At 44.8% G+C, this 17,505-nt stretch overlaps 1 protein-coding gene across 1 annotated transcript in view; it reads right to left on the bottom strand.

Annotated features, from left to right (window-relative positions):
* Positions 1–11,426: 11,426 nt before the first annotated feature.
* DENND2A (DENN domain containing 2A) overlaps positions 11,427–17,505 on the bottom strand; it is a 143,027-nt gene continuing 136,948 nt past the window's right edge. Inside the window, exons 19-20 of the mRNA XM_063928946.1 lie at positions 15,650–15,736; positions 11,427–13,683 (exon numbers count right to left, since the gene is read on the bottom strand). Of these exons, the coding sequence (XP_063785016.1) occupies positions 13,652–13,683; positions 15,650–15,736 (119 nt within the window). The 3' untranslated portion in view covers positions 11,427–13,651. The remainder of the gene's footprint in view (positions 13,684–15,649; positions 15,737–17,505) is intronic.

Raw genomic sequence — 17,505 nt, 5'->3', positions numbered from 1 at the left:
CAACCGCGCATGTGCTGCAGAAAGAAATTGGCAACTGCGCCAGAGCCGGACCACGCAAGTGCACACAAATGTGGATTAACAGTGCAGACTGACTGTGATGTATGGGATCTTGTTTCCACAAAATTCAGCAATTTTCTATTTGTATGTGCTTAGGAAGACAGTAGGCTGGTAATGTCATAGGCAAATGCAGGGGAACTTTCCGGTTGCCTGGACCCCCCCCCACACTCCTCTTGGCAAGTGGCTCAAATTATGACAACAATAGCAATGGTATATAATATGATTACTAGAACTGCCACCATCATCAGAGCAGAGCTGCTGCACATGCGCAGTGGTAGCAGCTTCATCTACCAAGTTTGCTGTGTGTGTGGATCTGAGTCCTCAATCAGTGCACTAGAGCAGGGAGTAGCTACCAGGAAGAAGAGACAGGAGCCTTACTATGAGGCGGGAGAATGTGTGCTTAGAAAGTGCAATATTGGTTCTATTATGTTTGTGTGTTTATTATGGTATGTTTAACCTTTTCCTGACAACTTATGTATCTTATTTAAATGTTTGATACAGTCTATACTAGAGACCATCTATAGTGGTAAATATTAATACTGTATTCCATACAGTGTGCAGTGTATAAAAAGACCAATATTTACATTAATGTCAAGGGTCATTACTAGGTTCTTCCACTGCTCCCCCATACGCCCGCACATGCGCTAATGTTCCATAGAGTGGAAGATTGTGGACTTCATTTAGAAACCCCTCTCTAGAAATCCTGCGTTTGTCACTGAATGTAGGGGTATACACTCCCGAATAGCTCTGGCCACACCCACACATGAGTGGACACACCCATGTGGCTCTGGTCACACCCACACACTACTGGTCACAGCTCCTCCCCTTCTCATTATAAGCCATTGAACATTTTCAGCCTCTTGCTCAAGTGGCCCTTAATCCGATGCTGGTTGGTACTAGAGGCATCACTGGGGCAGGGGCGCCCCAGGGGCTCAAGTGGCCCTTAATCCGATGCTGGTTGGTACTAGAGGCATCACTGTGAAGGCTAGGCACGCCCCAGAGAGAGCTAAACGGGGGCTCCCTTTCCCACGAGGTCACTTCCCCTTTTTGGGCACAGGTGGATGGGGACTATTGACCGCATCAGATATCACCGACCTTGGTGCTGCCATTAGTTGGAACATTAATGGTATGGAATGGTCATGAAAAAATATATATGACCGTGGAAAGCCTTGATGTCTTCTGTCCCAAGCGTGTGACTTGGGTTTACGCACAAAGGAAATTTAACAGCAACAGTATCCATTACAAATAAAGCTATTCGTCTCCTAGCTGATAATTACCCTGATGGCATCATCAAGTTTTTATTAACAGAGGTTTTAGCCTTTATTGTTTTTCAATGACACCTTAAACGTTTCTCCACTCTCTTTATCCTGGGTGAGGGTGAGTAACTCACATCAGAGTCCCTGTGAGATGAGTCTTTGTCATCTCATCACCACTTATCGAGGTGTTGGGGGAAAAAACATGTTCTGGGATGAATAGATTATGTTTCTGGGAAGGTGATGTCAGAATGGGGAAAAAGTTTCCGCACGTCCACAGGTGTGTCAAAGGTGAGTCCTGGAAATTACGGGAATGGCACACCACGCTATATAAGGGTTTGGTGCCATGAAGACTGAGACAAAGCCCTGAGTGATCTGGAGTGAGCTTGGGCGGGCCGGAGAGAAAGATCAAACCTTAAACAATGAACGTCTCATCCCTTATATGGTCGGCCACCCTAGTGACAGGACTCACACTCTATGGTCACTCCAGTGGTGCCACATGGAGAAGCAGGCAGGTGCCCCTTGGCCAAGCCGAGCTGGTTCCTGGTGAGACTGCAAAGCCTTGGGTGCTGGTTAAGAAGAGGTCAGCCTTAGATGTACATGGACTGAGCGATACGTTTGAGGCCAATCTGATACATAGAGGGAAGCGTCAGTATTTACAGGGACCGTCCAGCGACCAAGTCCGTACCCTGATTCACTGGCTAAGTGACCACGGAGCATTCACCCAGGACACGGTAAGATGTTGGCTCTTGTCTACACATAGAAGCACCGCTCGGTGTAGCCGTACTTTCATTGCCCCAGGATGTGTGTCACAACAACACTCTATTAGTATGCTTTATATAAGATATCCCATGTTGTGACTGTAGAAACATTATCCAGGATTCGCAAGATTGCTCTGAGTGGGTCTGGGTGCAGTGTTTTTAGATGCATACATAACATAGGATTATAACTCTTGGAAATAATTTATATTCCGTTCCATTGTTGATCTGCACGTCCCATATTTTGCGTCCTGGCTTGACTTTGCTACATCAGAACGCCGCCTACCCACCTCTGTTCCACCTCTGCGTTTACAAGCTTTAATATGTGCGAAATGCGTGTGGCTCTTCAAAAACATGACTCCATGATTTCACCTTCTGTGCATGTGTGGTGCAAAATCATGCAAGACATCCTATGCAAACCGGGTAATAGTCTGCATTATTCCCATCATGTCGTCATCATCTCCTATTTATAGCTTGCTATAAGACTTGGCAGTGCCAGAAAGTCGGCTTAACATATTGCACATAAAACCTACACTGCCACACCAGACTGAGGGTATGAGACAGAGGTCGGATCCCAACTAGTGACAGTCTACAGTATAGATACTGTACATAATTGCTTTTAATGACGTGACTGTGCCAGTTATTTTTGAATTGGCCATCTATCTCACAGTGCCCTGTATGACACCGTTCTTCTTACATTCCCAGCACTCCTGTGATGACATCATGAAACGCCAATGTCAGAGACCCTCAGACTGCGACGGCTGTCTGGGTTTATTCACATGCAGGACCCCACAGGGCACGTGTGACTTCAAAGGCGTCTCCAAGAGCACAGGTATGTCTAGAATTTGCACCAAGATAATATGGAATGGGATTCAGGAGATCTAAATGGAAATAGAAAATCTGTCAACATGTAGTTATTTTGAAAGGGACTCTATGGTATGTTTTTTTATTTTTTTTAATCTTAATATAAACTGTAAACTTTAGGGCACCGTGCCACTATCTGTGTTACAACAATAAAGATAGTTCTTTTCAAATGTTTTCTTTATTTGAATACCCCGCACGTTTCTCCAAAAGCAGTGAGGCTCTGTGCACATGTAACAGTTACTCCTGCACAGAAATGCCATCTATCTATTGGTGGGCAGTGTCCCCCATAGTCATTTATCTGTCAATGCAAGTGTAAATGTGATGGCACTACTATCTCCTCTAGCCCCCAAGTGCGCTGTCTTGGAGTAATCCTTGACTCCTCCCTCTCCTTCAAACCACACATTCAGCACCTCTCACAAACCTGTCATTTTCATCTAAAAAATATTTCCAGGATCAGACCCTTTCTGACCCAGGATGCTACTAAGACCCTTATCCACTCACTGGTCATCTCCAGACTGGATTACTGTAATCTCCTCCTGACTGGCATTCCTGACAAATACATCTCTCCACTCCAATCTACCCTCAATGCTGCTGCCCGGCTCATCTTCCTCACCAAACGCACTACGTCCACCTCTCCTCTCTTACTAGACCTTCACTGGCTCCCCTTCCCTTTCAGAATCCATTTCAAGCTTCTCACACTCGCTTACAAAGCCCTCACCCACTCCTCTCCCATCTACATCTCTGACCTTATCTCCCTTTACACTCCCACCCGTCCTCTTCGCTCTGCTAATGCACGCCGACTCTACTGCCTACGGATTACTTCCTCCCACTCCTACCTCCAAGATTTCTCACGTGCTGCACCACTTCTTTGGAATTCCCTACCTCTCCCCCTCAGACTCTTTACCTCTCTACAAAACTTCAAACGGGCTCTCAAGACCCACTTCTTCACCAAACCCAGCCAAATCTCATCCTAACCCTCTGTTCTACGCTCTCTATGTACCCCAACTGTGTCACCCCTGTCTGTCTACCCCTCCCCTTTAGAATGTAAGCTCTCACGAGCAGGGCCCTCTTCCCTCATGTGCTTATCCTTTCTTACTTTAATAATCTTCAACTGCACCAATTCCATCAGTCTTCTGCCACCTGATACTTATTCCAGTGTCATCTGCTGATGTAACTATGTTTATTTACCCTGTACTTGTCCTATACTGTCATCGACTGTAAGTTGCTGTTTTCCTGTTTGATTATTTGTTTATGTACTCTGTAATTGGGCGCTGCGGAACCCTTGCGGCGCCATATAAATAAAGGATAATAATAATAATAAAATGTTTAATTATGGTCGGTGAGAGCTGATATCATCACTTTCAGTGTTTATGAGGAAAGTTTCCAATTTCCACCACCTGTACACTAACTATATTATATTATTTGGCCACAGACTTCCTCAGTGACTGTATATCCTCAACTTTACAGTAGGGGGCACATTATCCCATAAAGCCTTGACGAGAGATAAAGTGGACGAGAGATAAAGTACCAGCCAATCAGCTCCTGTCAGCATGTCACAGGCTACTTTATCTCTCTCCAAATCTTAGTACATAGACCCCTTTAATACTGAACTAATTTATATGTCCCTAATCTCCTATTATAACTTGCAATATTAAATAATGTACGACTTATCGAAGGATAATGACCATCCTAATAGAAATTATATGTATTATGGATTTTACGTACAATATATGTGCAGGACATTTGCCTGTTCTAAAAAGATGCAAATTTTATTTTATTTTTTTCTTCCAGGTGATTTCAATCATAGAAACTGGGATAAACTCCAAAACTGACCATCTGCAGCTGTCAACTCTCCGCGTCTGCTTGGGATCACCTAACTTGCCCGCTGATCCTTCCAATCCAAAATGGCCGCTATGTCGTTCTGAATGCTGAAGTTATTAGATCATTAACCACCTGGGGTTTAACTATGGCCACATGGACTCATGTTATTGGGATCCCGGCCTATCAGAGTAATTAACGAGTCTCTGGCTGATTCTCAGTGTAGCTGCATATTCATCTTACTCAGACAGCTGCTGGTCTGCGGCCACTGATAAAAGATGTACGTAGTTCGGGCAGATGTTGTCATTATTGCGTTGTAGTGATCGGTATTATTGGAGAGCGATGTTGTATTATATGTGAAGTGTTCTATTATATTCAGGCGAAATATCGGTGCTCAATTAGATAACATGAACCCTCTTATTCAAACGGCCTCTTGTAGAAGAGTTGATAAAACTCCCTAAATATATTTGTGACTCTGTGAGTGTTTGATATGATAAACTGACTAGGCTCCCAGCCTGCCGTGTTATATATAATAAATGTACAATCATACATGTAGATAAGTGAAAATCCTGTATTTCAGTTGACAGGATGATTAATAATTTGGGGCCAGTACTTAAATATTACTCAAATAGTTTATAAAATCTTTTATTTTTGGTTTGGAAAAAAAAAATCTCTTTGAGAGTAAACATATTTCCAGAATAAATATGTTCATTATTTGAGTTTTGATTTATTATTAATAATAAAAAAATGTATTAAACTCTTTTACAATTTGTTAAATATAATTTTAAGATATAATTATACTTAACCAAATAATTAAGTTTTGACAAATTGCTGTGATTTAGTTCAGAAATTGATAGAAAAAAACAACAACCTAAAACTGGCCAATAATCCATCAAATCTAGAACTTTAAGAACTTTTCAGTTTATATGAATGATTAGGTGGCTATATATATATATATATATATATATATATACATACATATATATATATATATATATATATATATAAACTAAGCACACGATACATATTATAGCTAATTTTGCAATTATAGATAATAGCTGTGCATCTAGGGTAATCCGACATTAAACAGACCTCTTTATATAACGTCAAAGGAAATTCAGAATTAATAAACTTATGGCTATAATTATTATTATTATTTTTTTCTTCAAGTTACTGTACTTTTATTTACGTTAAGATGATTAATATCCGTAGGCATTTGCAATATCTAATCTAGATATATTTTCAAATATTTAATCTGAACACATTTTTTTTTTTTAATTGTATAATCTGCATGTACAAAGACTATCTAATACATACAATGTCATGCTGTACACAAGGCTCTATTGCTGCAAAAATTCTTATCAGAAATATGTAGAGCATTTTGTGGTACCTTAAAACATTCAAAGGCATTAACCGTACTGTCATTTTATTTTCAGTGTTTTGCATTGACAAACCAATCGGCAAATAAATATTATTTAAATAACAACTGAATTTTTGTAGTTTTTTTTTTGTCTTGCTCTATAGAAAAACGTATGTTTTGAACTTTTTGCACTGTCAGTCTACAATAAAACTTTTACTAGCAATGACATAATAGGATGTGTGTGACAGTGAACATGATAGTATGGAAAGGAAATGGAAAAGAAAATTGTGTTTTTGGATTACGCCTCAGCAGGAAAGGACAAATGGTTTTCACACATGCAATTCTGTAATTTTAGTTCCGGCCTAGTGTTTTCCTAGTAATGAATTTGCCCGCCTCCTCATTACTCTGCAGTGATGAGGAGGCGGGCAATTACTTCTGTGGAATTTCAGAGACGCTTGTTTTTGTTGGTTTATGGAGTGCGCCACTGCAGCAACGGTCCTTTACCAAGATGGCCGACATTCAGTACCCTGGCAGGCGAAGCCCCATTTTGGCCACAGTGCTTGAGCAGCACGATACTACAGTGAAGTGCAGTACCTAACTCGGGGAGAACCCATTGAATTATCCCACGCGGACGCATATACATGAGTGGATGATCCAATGTATATACCGCTACGTAATGGTGTAACTTGTGCATTACAAATAAACCCATCCTCTTTATGTCTCTGCGCCTGGTGTGCCTCAGTTGTTAGTTCCGCTGGGGTCTACCATCAATCAACCTGTGTACAACACAATATATAGAAATACACACAAACTGTTTTCACAGCAGAAAGTGTGTCGCTACGGCAACCACTAAAGCCAAAACAAAATGGAGAATTTACGGTGCAGCCAGAGATTCCTCATGCATAATTCTGTACGTAGGGGACGGCCGAAGTCTGAATAGACAAACATGGATCAGGACATATATTTTACATTATCTTAAACAGAAGATTCTGTAAGTTATAGCTCAACAACTACCAAATGTCAATCATTTCTTCTAGGCCTCCATCCAAACTATTAAATACTTTATGGATTAAAACCCTTCTTAGTCATACTGCCAGTTTTGGTTCATTTAATCTACCAATTAAAGTCTAAAAGAAATGCACCCCGTGTTTAAAAGAGCGAGCTAATCCACTATTTGACTTGTAAATAATCAAAAGTTGTGTATTACAGAGCTGAATAATGTTCCAAGAAATAATTGTAGTTTGTAAACGTAACTAATTATATCCACCATGCTCCCCACTCTGCACCGTGCCGCCTCTCAGGAGAGAGATGCTTTTATCAGGCAGAGCATGAGTGACACAGTGCTGTGCACAAATGCAAATTGGATTGGTGGATTCATACAAAGGGGTGGGGCTAGCATGCAACTGTGGCTCAAAGGACTGCAGTCTCAGCAGCTTGACCTGGAGTCACAGCGGTAATACTTTACTTTTTAAGATCTGCTTGGTAAAGTCAGGATGGCCCTAGACCAGGGGTAGGCAACCTGTGGCACTCCAGCTGCTGTGAAACTACACATCCCAGCAGGGCTGTAACTAGGTGTGTGTGGAGTGTGCTCCGCACATAGCACTGCAGGGTAGGGGGCGGCACTTGTCAATTATGAATTATCTAACTACTTTCAACTGCAGCTTCCCCCCTTTTCGAAGCCCAGCATCTCCTGGCCGCCCCTGTCTCCTACCCCCACCCCTTTTGTCACTAATACCTATACAGCATTCATGAACTTGACATGATAGCTCTTAGTTGTTCAGTCGCACTGTCTCTTATTACATTTCAGGATGCTGATGTGTCCAGGATTCAAACCCGTTGTCTATAACATTGCAGTCGGACTCTTCATTCATTGAGATATCTGCCCTCGCATAGAAAGCTAGAGAATTCCAAACTGGACAGATTTAAGTATTTGAAGCTTACCTTGTACTCTGTGAAGGGGTGATCAGCGTTACGGCTGGGCAGATCTATGTAGTGTGTGGCTGCAAGGGATTGGATGTGTGGCTGTATATTGCATGGATCTGCACGATTATGGTGCTGGGTTTTTTTTTGTTTTTTTTTTACGGGGCACAGGCAGCTTCATATAGTTATAAATCTCAGAGTTTTTATGCGGGAACAGGTGGCTTGGTGGGTGGGGTGTTTGGCTGGGATGTAGCAGGTTGTGGGTTTGAGTCCTGGGTGTGGCGATATATTGAAATGTGTTATTTTTAATGAGGGGTATTGTGACTGAATGGCGGCGAGCTCTCGGGTTGAGTGCATGAATGTGGTATAAAGAGGATTTGTGTTCAACTCCATTTTCTTGCAGTGTTCTATAAATGTGTGTGTGTATAATAAATAAATAAATACATCTTATGTCTATATATATATATATATATAATAATTTTTTTTAATATATAAATATATATATATATATATATATATATATATATATATATATATATATATACATACATACCACACACATATGCATACACACACAGCATCTGAAGCCAAATCATGTTTTGTATTTCCAAATGGAAAGACAGACAAGGACCTGAGCTATGTCCTAACTGTGATTAAGAAAATTTGCTATCGGAATTTATAATGAAGTTTAACACAGCAGAAGCGGCCGAGCTGATTCCCCCACAAGTTCTCCAAATATTCTGTCATCATAGCACTGCCTATATCAGGCTTTTTCAACCAGTGTGCCGCGACCAGTTGCAAGTAGAGATGAGCGGGTTCGGTTCCTCGAGATTCGAACCCCCCCGAACTTCACCCATTTTACACGGTTCCGAGGCAGACTCGAATTTTCCCGCCTTGCTCGGTTTACCAGAACGCGCCCGAATGTCATCATCCCGCTGTCGGATTCTCGCGAGATTCGTATGCCATTTTCACTCGTGCATTGGAGATTGAACGGAGAGGATGTGGCAGCTTTCTCTCCCTGAAAAGCTCCGTAATCTGTGCTCAGTGTGCTGCAAATATCTGTGCTCAGTGTGCTGCAAATAATCTGTGCTCAGTGTGCTGAAAATATCTACATTCTCTGCCTGAAAACGCTCCATATCTGTGCTCAGTGTGCTGCAAATATCTGATCAGTGTGCTGCATTGTGGGGACTGGGGACCACCAGTATAAGTATATACATGATGTGGCCATTAACTGGTACCTGGTGACAGAACGTATTCTGGATTCCCCCACAATGTAACTTTATATCTGTCACCTATATACATGATGTGGTCATTCACTGGTACCTGGTGACAGAACGTATACAGGATTCACCCACAATGTAACTTTATATCTGTCACCTATATACATGATGTGGTCATTCACTGGTACCTGGTGACAGAACGTATACTGGATTCCCCCACAATGTAACTTTATATCTGTCACCTATATAATAATTATAGTAGTACAGTACAGTAGGCCATTGCTGTATCTTGCAGCTCTGTGTCACTGCAAGTATCCATTCCATATCTGTGCGGCATTTTTGTGAGCAGTATATATAGTATTACAGTGCAGCATTTTGGTGACCCAACAGTATATAGTTGTGTACAGTAGGCCATTGCTGTATCTTGCAGCTCTGTGTCACTGCAAGTATCCATCCATTCCATTTTCTTCCAGTGATTTGGACCAATAATACCATTGATTAGAACGAATAATTCCAGTGATTTTGTCATTTTCTTCCAGTGATTTGGACCAATAATACCATTGATTAGAACGAATAATTCCTGTGATATTGAGGTGTTTGTGTCGCTTAGCTTAACCGTCCAGCGACCACAGTGCACCTTTTTTTCTCTTTTCTTTGCATCATGTGCTGTTTGGGGACAATTTTTTTAAGTGCCATCCTCTCTGACACTGCAGTGCCACTCCTAGATGGGTCAGGTGTTTGTGCCGGCCACTTGGGTCGCTTAGCTTAGTCATCCAGCGACCTTGGTGCACCTCTTTTTTTCTTTGCATCATGTGCTGTTTGGGGCCAATTTTTTTAAGTGCCATCCTGTCTGACACTGCAGTGCCACTCCTAGATGGGCCAGGTGTTTGTGCCGCCCTCTTGGGTCGCTTTGCTTAGTCATCCAGCGACCTTGGTGCAAATTTTAGGACTAAAAATAGTATGTGAGGTGTGTGGTGTTCAGAATAGACTGGAAATGAGTGGAAATTGTGGTTATTGAGGTTAATACTATAGGAACAAAATGACCCCCAAATTCTATGATTTAAGCTGTTTTTGAAAAAAAACACCCGAATCCAAAACACACCCGAATCAGACAAAAAATTTTCAGGGAGGTTTTGCCAAAACGCGTCCGAATCCAAAACACAGCCGCGGAACCAAATCCAAAAACACAAAACCCGAAAAATGTCCGGTGCACATCTCTGGTTGCAAGGTGTGCCGTGGAGCCAGAGCAGCTTCCTGCACCTTCAGAGTGAACTATTGGCCCGGGCTCTTCTTAGAGGATCAGTCGTGCTCCGGCCATGATCTATGCCTTGAAAACGGTGTGATATCATAGGTCCCGGCCGCCACGTCTACCACCCAGCCAGCCCACCCGCCTGCATACACATCTTCCAGTTCCCGCCTGCATACAAGGCTTCCCTTGCCCACCCACATCCACACCTGCCCAACCGCCCAATGCTCAGTATTTGCAGAACTCCACTATGAACAACCCCCGTCACTGAGGGACAGGGAGGAGGACAGCCGATAATAATATTGATTTTATTTCTCCTGTGGGGAACAATGGGATTTCAACAGGATTTATGTGGGGAGAATAAGAATTTATGGATGTATTCAGGGAACAATGTGAATAATGTGTGGAGCAATAGGATTTATATAGGGAGCAACATGATTTATGTGGGGAGCAATGTGATTGTGTTTTCTGTGTAGGCCAATGTATGTGTGGATTTTTGTTTTACTGTCAGGGCCAATGTGTGTGTTTTTTTTTTCCTGTGGGGAACTGATGGTGTGCCTTGGCAATTTTAAAATATTGTTCGGTATGCCGCAAGTAAAAAAGGTTGAAAATCACGGTCCTATATAAAAGGGTCATACCAGCAATAAACCCTAATGGGGCACGCCCTCCAGTGGCCAGACATGGGAATAACCAAAGTGCACCTGCCACCTTCACAAATTTGAAGCGGACATATTGTGGGTGGGAACAATGGTCAAGCGAATACCAGTGACATCACTGAGGCACTATGGGACTTCTTGCGGCTTTACCAACACTGTACACTATCCTCCATTTTCTATATTTGTTACACACTGGCCACCAGTAGCTGTATTGGGGCAGAGGAAGATATATTGCCAAACACAGCGACTTTTAGAAAGGAAAAAGATAAAGACATTTTAATATAAACCACAGGCTCAATTTTATTGAGATATTATATATATCTCACAGACACACATACATATATTTAGTACAAACACAATTATACTTAAACATTTGTGCACAGTATTTCCCACAGAGGGCGCTGTCTAGCTTTGTCTAACTGAATCACAGGCTTCTATATTAGTGGTTTCAGTATTCCGCCAGCCCACTGAATCGCTCTGCATCATCCACCTTCTTCCCTACAGTAAATTCATCACTAGGAGTTTCTGGCGCTGCCATTTTCAGCCACTTCACTGCATCTGGCTGAAAACTTTTTTTTTATTTTTTTTAAACATATTTGAAGAACAATCTTTTCCCGTCTTTGGTATCTTCCTAAGGCACAGTCCCTGCAGGCAGCAGAGTACAGACACAGAGCTGAATGAACGTCTTAAGGCAGGCCTGGCCAACCTGTGGCTCTCCAGCTGTTGTAAAACTACAGGTCCCATCACGCCTTGCCATAGTTTTGCTGTTAGGGAATGCTAAAACTGTGGCAGGGCATGCTGGGATGTGTAGTTTGACAACATCTGGAGAGCCACAGATTGGCCAGGCCTGTCTTAAGGCATGCATTGGGCTGGGAGTGTCGCTATAAGACACCCCCAGCCCAGTGATGTGGAAGATGCACTCTTATGGCGGATTTCTAAAGTTAAGTACTCACGTGAGTATTGTACTTTACAGCAGAGAGGGGTATGATAACTGTTACTCCTGATGGGGGCTGTATTTCATGCTTTAGCCCTCCAAAACTGGCTACCATTCACTGGAAGTGTGTGTGTGTGGGGGGGGGGGGGGGGGTAGTTACTGATTACCCGGGTTTGTTTTTGGGCCTGAGCCAGTTATGGAGGCGGAGCAATGCCCCCTCGGTGGAACAAACATTCTTCCCAAGGGATAGTTTTCTGATCAGCAATGGCCGTTCCCCCATGCAGGGCCATGTCCCCTTTTCTAGGGCCAGGGCCTGCAATATTGTCAAGGCGGCCCTGACCATTCACACTAGAACATCAGACCGAGACTCCGGGTAACAGGAAGCTGCACTCACATTTTTAGGTTACAGTAAACCTACGACGCAAACTATTGTGTCGACAATCCATTTTCTCGTGCTCACACCTTTGCTTTTCTTAGTTCAGATTTACTGTTGTGCAAAGGCGCTACTTGGTTCACCCACAAGATCCGTTCAGCCTGATCGAGCTAACAGGGCCGTCTCTACTTCTGGCCCAGTCTACTGAATGGTAAACCCAAGGTGCACTTCAGTCCCCGTTCTCGACCACAAACGTTTCATGGCGCTATAATGCAATTCTTCAGATCACATGACAAATATCCCTGTCTGTCGTCACCACAATTGTGCTACAGGTCTAATGTCTAATGGAAGAAAAAAAAAAAAAACCAACATACAGACTACCCTTCAAATGCAAACAAATTCAAAAAGACGAAGGTTCTTTGTAAGTCCGGCTCAGGTTATGGGCCGAGCGTTAGTACCACAGACAATGAACATCACGGAACAGGATAAAGCACTGGCAGAGCATAGATAGGGGGAGCGGGGGGAGGGGGAAGGGTGCATAATTAGTGATCACAACCGTCAGCAACAGTCCTAAATATGCACCCGTACACATAAACAGGATGGGACAGCTTACTCGGAATTACTACAAGTCCTTATGACAATTCCCTTTTCACACAAGGGTCTTGAACTGTATTATATTAATAAGCATTTTTTGCAGCCCCATCAAGTTCTATCCGACAACCGCTTTCCGCTTGGGCGCTCCTCCCAACACACGGATTTCTTGGACAAACAGTTAAATATCCCCAATGTTTAGAGGTGATAAAAATCATTCAGTCTTCTCGCACAGATTGTCTCTTTATCCTAGTATAAATTAAAAATATCTTTTGCAAAACAACAAAAAAAGAAAAACAAATCAGCGGCTGTTGATGTGGTTGTAATAGTGAGCTTATCCAAGGGTCTGTCCAGTGCATGATCCAGCAGAGACCCCCAAACCGTTCTGTTGAAGGTGTCCGGTGAGAGTGGCTTCTCCACGAGGGGGAAGAATTTGGCGTCGGCTCAAACTTCCCGAGTCCCTCCATTTTTGTGAAGACCTTTCTAAAGAGCACACAGCGAAAGGAAGGCGTTCCTGCACCGACGCCATTGTCAGAAAACAGAGACAGCTTGTTAATAAGTTAAAGGCGCGTCGCTGTTGACGACTTTATCTTCTGCTTTCTTATTTCTTGTGTAAAAATCGCATTTTACTGCCTAGGGAAACGACAGAACAGTTATCAAAAATAAAAGTATTCACCGTTGGATTAATAATGCATAAAGTTCAGGGATATATATATATATATATATATATATATATATATATATATATATATATATTTATTAGGGTTGGTCATCGTCTATCGATGGTTGCAAACAGTCGATGGTTTAATGCCACTATTAAATATGGCTCTTGATGGGTATTCTCCCCACTCATGCCCCCACCAGTTGGTGCCGGGACACGGCGTTTAGCTCCCCCCCCCATATGCACCCATGAAGAACCGCCAGTCAGTGAGGGAATATGTATGACCATTGGTCGGTCAAACTATCTATGGTCCTCTATTGCATAGTTTGCAACCCTCGATGGTCACTTAATATTCCGCCACCAATGGTAACCACACCGACAGCTATCCCTAATTTATAGCCGCCTGAGATTTGTGGGGATGGGCCGCAATGACTGGATACACCTCCCTGTACCTTATGTCTGTGCCTGCCATGGAGATATCTTGGTGGGCTTTAGAGAAATACCAGCAAGTATGAACTGGTGTCATCTTCGGGGGCGGCCATGCTACAGCTGTCCTTCAATGATGCTATAGCGGTGCAAGTATGCGGGTACGGGTGGGTACGGCGTACCCTTAAGAATTTTGCCGTGGGTACGCCGTACCCAAACCGACGGGCCACCGCTTGCTACCGCTGATGTGAGGGGAGGAGAGCGCAGCCTGCGCCTCTCCTGCCCCTCAGTGTCTTCGTTCAAATCAGCGCCGCCCGTGAGCCAATCAGAGCTCGCGGAGCTTTGATTGGCTCACGGATCGGCGCTGAATATTGAACTCACCCGCCGGAGACTGAGGGGAAGGAGAGGCGCAGGCTGCGCTCTCCTCCCCTCACACAAGACAGTAGCAGCGGTGAGCAGGGGAGGGGAAGGGAAGGGGGGTGGGGGGAGATTCTGCTGCTGCTTCACGAATACCTGGCACTGTGGGGGGCAATGTATACCTTGCACTGTGGGGGGCAATGTATACCTGGCACTGTGGGGGGCAATGTATACCTGGCACTGTAGGGGGCAATGTATACCTGGCACTGTGGGGGGCAATGTATACCTGCCACTGTGGGGGGCAATGTATACCTGCCACTGTGGGGGGCAATGTATACCTGCCACTGTAGGGGGCAATGTATATCTTGCACTGTGGGGGGCAATGTATATCTGGCACTGTGGCGGGCAATGTATATCTGGCACTGTGGGGGGGCAATGTATATCTGGCACTGTGGGGGGGCAATGTATATCTGGCACTGTGGGGGGCAATGTATATCTGGCACTGTGGGGGGCAATGTATATCTGGCACTGTGGGGGGCAATGTATACCTGGCACTGTTGTGGGCAATGTATATCTGGCACTGTTGTGGGCAATGTATATCTGGCACTGTTGTGGGCAATGTATATCTGGCACTGTGGGGAAATGTATATCTGACACTGTGGGGCATTCGTGTATCTGGCACTGTGGGGCATTCGTGTATCTGGCACTGTGGGGGTCATATGTGTATCTGCCCCTCCCCCATATGTGTATCACGCCCACATTTTCATTGGCCACGCCCCATATAGCATTTGGCCACACCCATTTTTTGGCGCGCTTGCACCACTGATGATGCATCAGCAGCTTTGCACACAATGGCATGAAAAGCAATTTGTGCTACACCATCCAAACCTAATAAAGTCTGCTTTATGATTCTGTGGGTAGAAGTGGCCACAGGACCTCCCTACGTCAGGACAAGTTCTATATACGCTCTAGTAAGGAATGCATACAGCAGATCCTTACAGATAGAATAAAGTTTATTTTGCTATAAATAGACCTTTAAACCTTGATTTAACGTAGGACCATAGAATTCCCATTAGGGATTCAGTGATTCCATATACAAAGCCTACGTTATAGCGCATAAGGGCAGACGGACTTTATGTTTTTCCTTCACCTTACCTATTCTATTGAAGAACTTGTTGACCCCGCTCTGCTCTCCACCTGGGAGGGTCTCCAGATATTCCTGTGCCCGAACCTCAAAAAGACCTGTAGGTACAAACAAACAGCGGGGTCATTCCCAGCCCTCAGCTTCTTCCGCACACACCCGAGGCCTTCACCGAGAGAAGATCCACAGCTGTGCACATCTGTGGGGGCCGCACTGCGAGCTCCCAGGGGCTGGCTTCACGGCAAAAAACAACAGGAAAGAAGAAGAAGCGGACAAACACACAGACAATGTGCTCCTGTTTATCAGCAGGTCTGTACAGGAAATTATCAGCTAGAAATACCAGAGGGTACAAAGAAGGCTGCCGGGACGTTGTGCTGCAACACTGCACGTTCTATAGACAGTGCAGAAATCGCACAGCCCCATTTGTTTAATCAAAAACAACGGATGGAAGGATGAAGCAATGCGACTAGTAAATGTTGTAGGAGGGCGATATTTCCTGCCGCCCATTTCTGTCTGTGCTTGCTGTTGCCATCCATTTGTGTGTCACTATTCTTGTTTATATCCTCCAAGGTGACAAAGAGGTAAGAAGGTACCGCTAACAGTCTGTAGAGCGGTGCTTCCATATAGAAGAGATAGTTGTGAGACATTTTTGCGGCCACATCAGCACCAACTACGGTATAACCTGGCCACACCAGCACCAAGTGCAGTGGCATCCATTCCATTGCCACATGAGCTGCACCCATTCCACGTACCCCATCAGCTGCAACCAATACGCGTGCCCCATCATCTGCAACCAATGCGCGCGCCCCATCATCTGCAACCAATGCGCGCGCCCCATCAGCTGCAACCATTGCGCACGCCCCATCAGCTGCAACCATTCCCCCTGACCCATCAGCTGCAACCATTCCGCGTACCCCATTAGCTGCAACCAATGCGCGTGCCCCATCAGCTGCAACCATTGCGCGTGCCCCATCATCTGCAACCATTGCGCGCGCCCCATCAGCTGCAACCATTGCGCACGCCCCATCAGCTGCAACCATTCCCCCTGACCCATCAGCTGCAACCATTCCGCGTACCCCATTAGCTGCAACCAATGCGCGTGCCCCATCAGCTGCAACCATTGCGCGCGCCCCATCAGCTGCAACCATTGCGCGCGCCCCATCAGCTGCAACCATTGCGCGCGCCCCATCAGCTGCAACCATTCCGCGTGCCCCATCAGCTGCAACCATTCCGCGTGCCCCATCAGCTGCAACCATTCCGCGTGCCCCATCAGCTGCAACCATTCCACGTGCCCCATCAGCTGCAACCATTCCACGTGCCCCATCAGCTGCAAAACCATTCCACGCGCCCCATCAGCTGCAACCATTCCACGCGCCCCATCAGCTGCAACCATTCCGTGCACCCCTTCAGCTGCAACCATTCCGTGCACCCCTTCAGCTGCAACCATTGCGCATGCCCCATCAGCTGCAACCATTGCGCATGACCCATCAGCTGCAACCATTGCGCATGACCCATCAGCTGCAACCATTGCGCATGACCCATCAGCTGCAACCATTGCGCATGACCCATCAGCTGCAACCATTGCGCATGACCCATCAGCTGCAACCATTGCGCATGACCCATCAGCTGCAACCATTGCGCATGACCCATCAGCTGCAACCATTGCGCATGACCCATCAGCTGCAACCATTGCGCATGACTCATCAGCTGCAACCATTGCGCATGACCCATCAGCTGCAACCATTGCGCATGACTCATCAGCTGCAACCATTGCGCATGACCCATCAGCTGCAACCATTGCGCATGACCCATCAGCTGCAACCATTGCACGTGCCCCATCAGCTGATACCATTCCGCGTGCCCCATCAGC

The sequence above is a fragment of the Pseudophryne corroboree genome, chromosome 6, assembly GCF_028390025.1.
Source record: "Pseudophryne corroboree isolate aPseCor3 chromosome 6, aPseCor3.hap2, whole genome shotgun sequence".
NCBI classification, from domain to species: domain Eukaryota; kingdom Metazoa; phylum Chordata; class Amphibia; order Anura; family Myobatrachidae; genus Pseudophryne; species Pseudophryne corroboree.
Note: the sequence above shows the minus strand (reverse complement) of the source record. Positions and strands in the feature narration are given on the sequence as shown.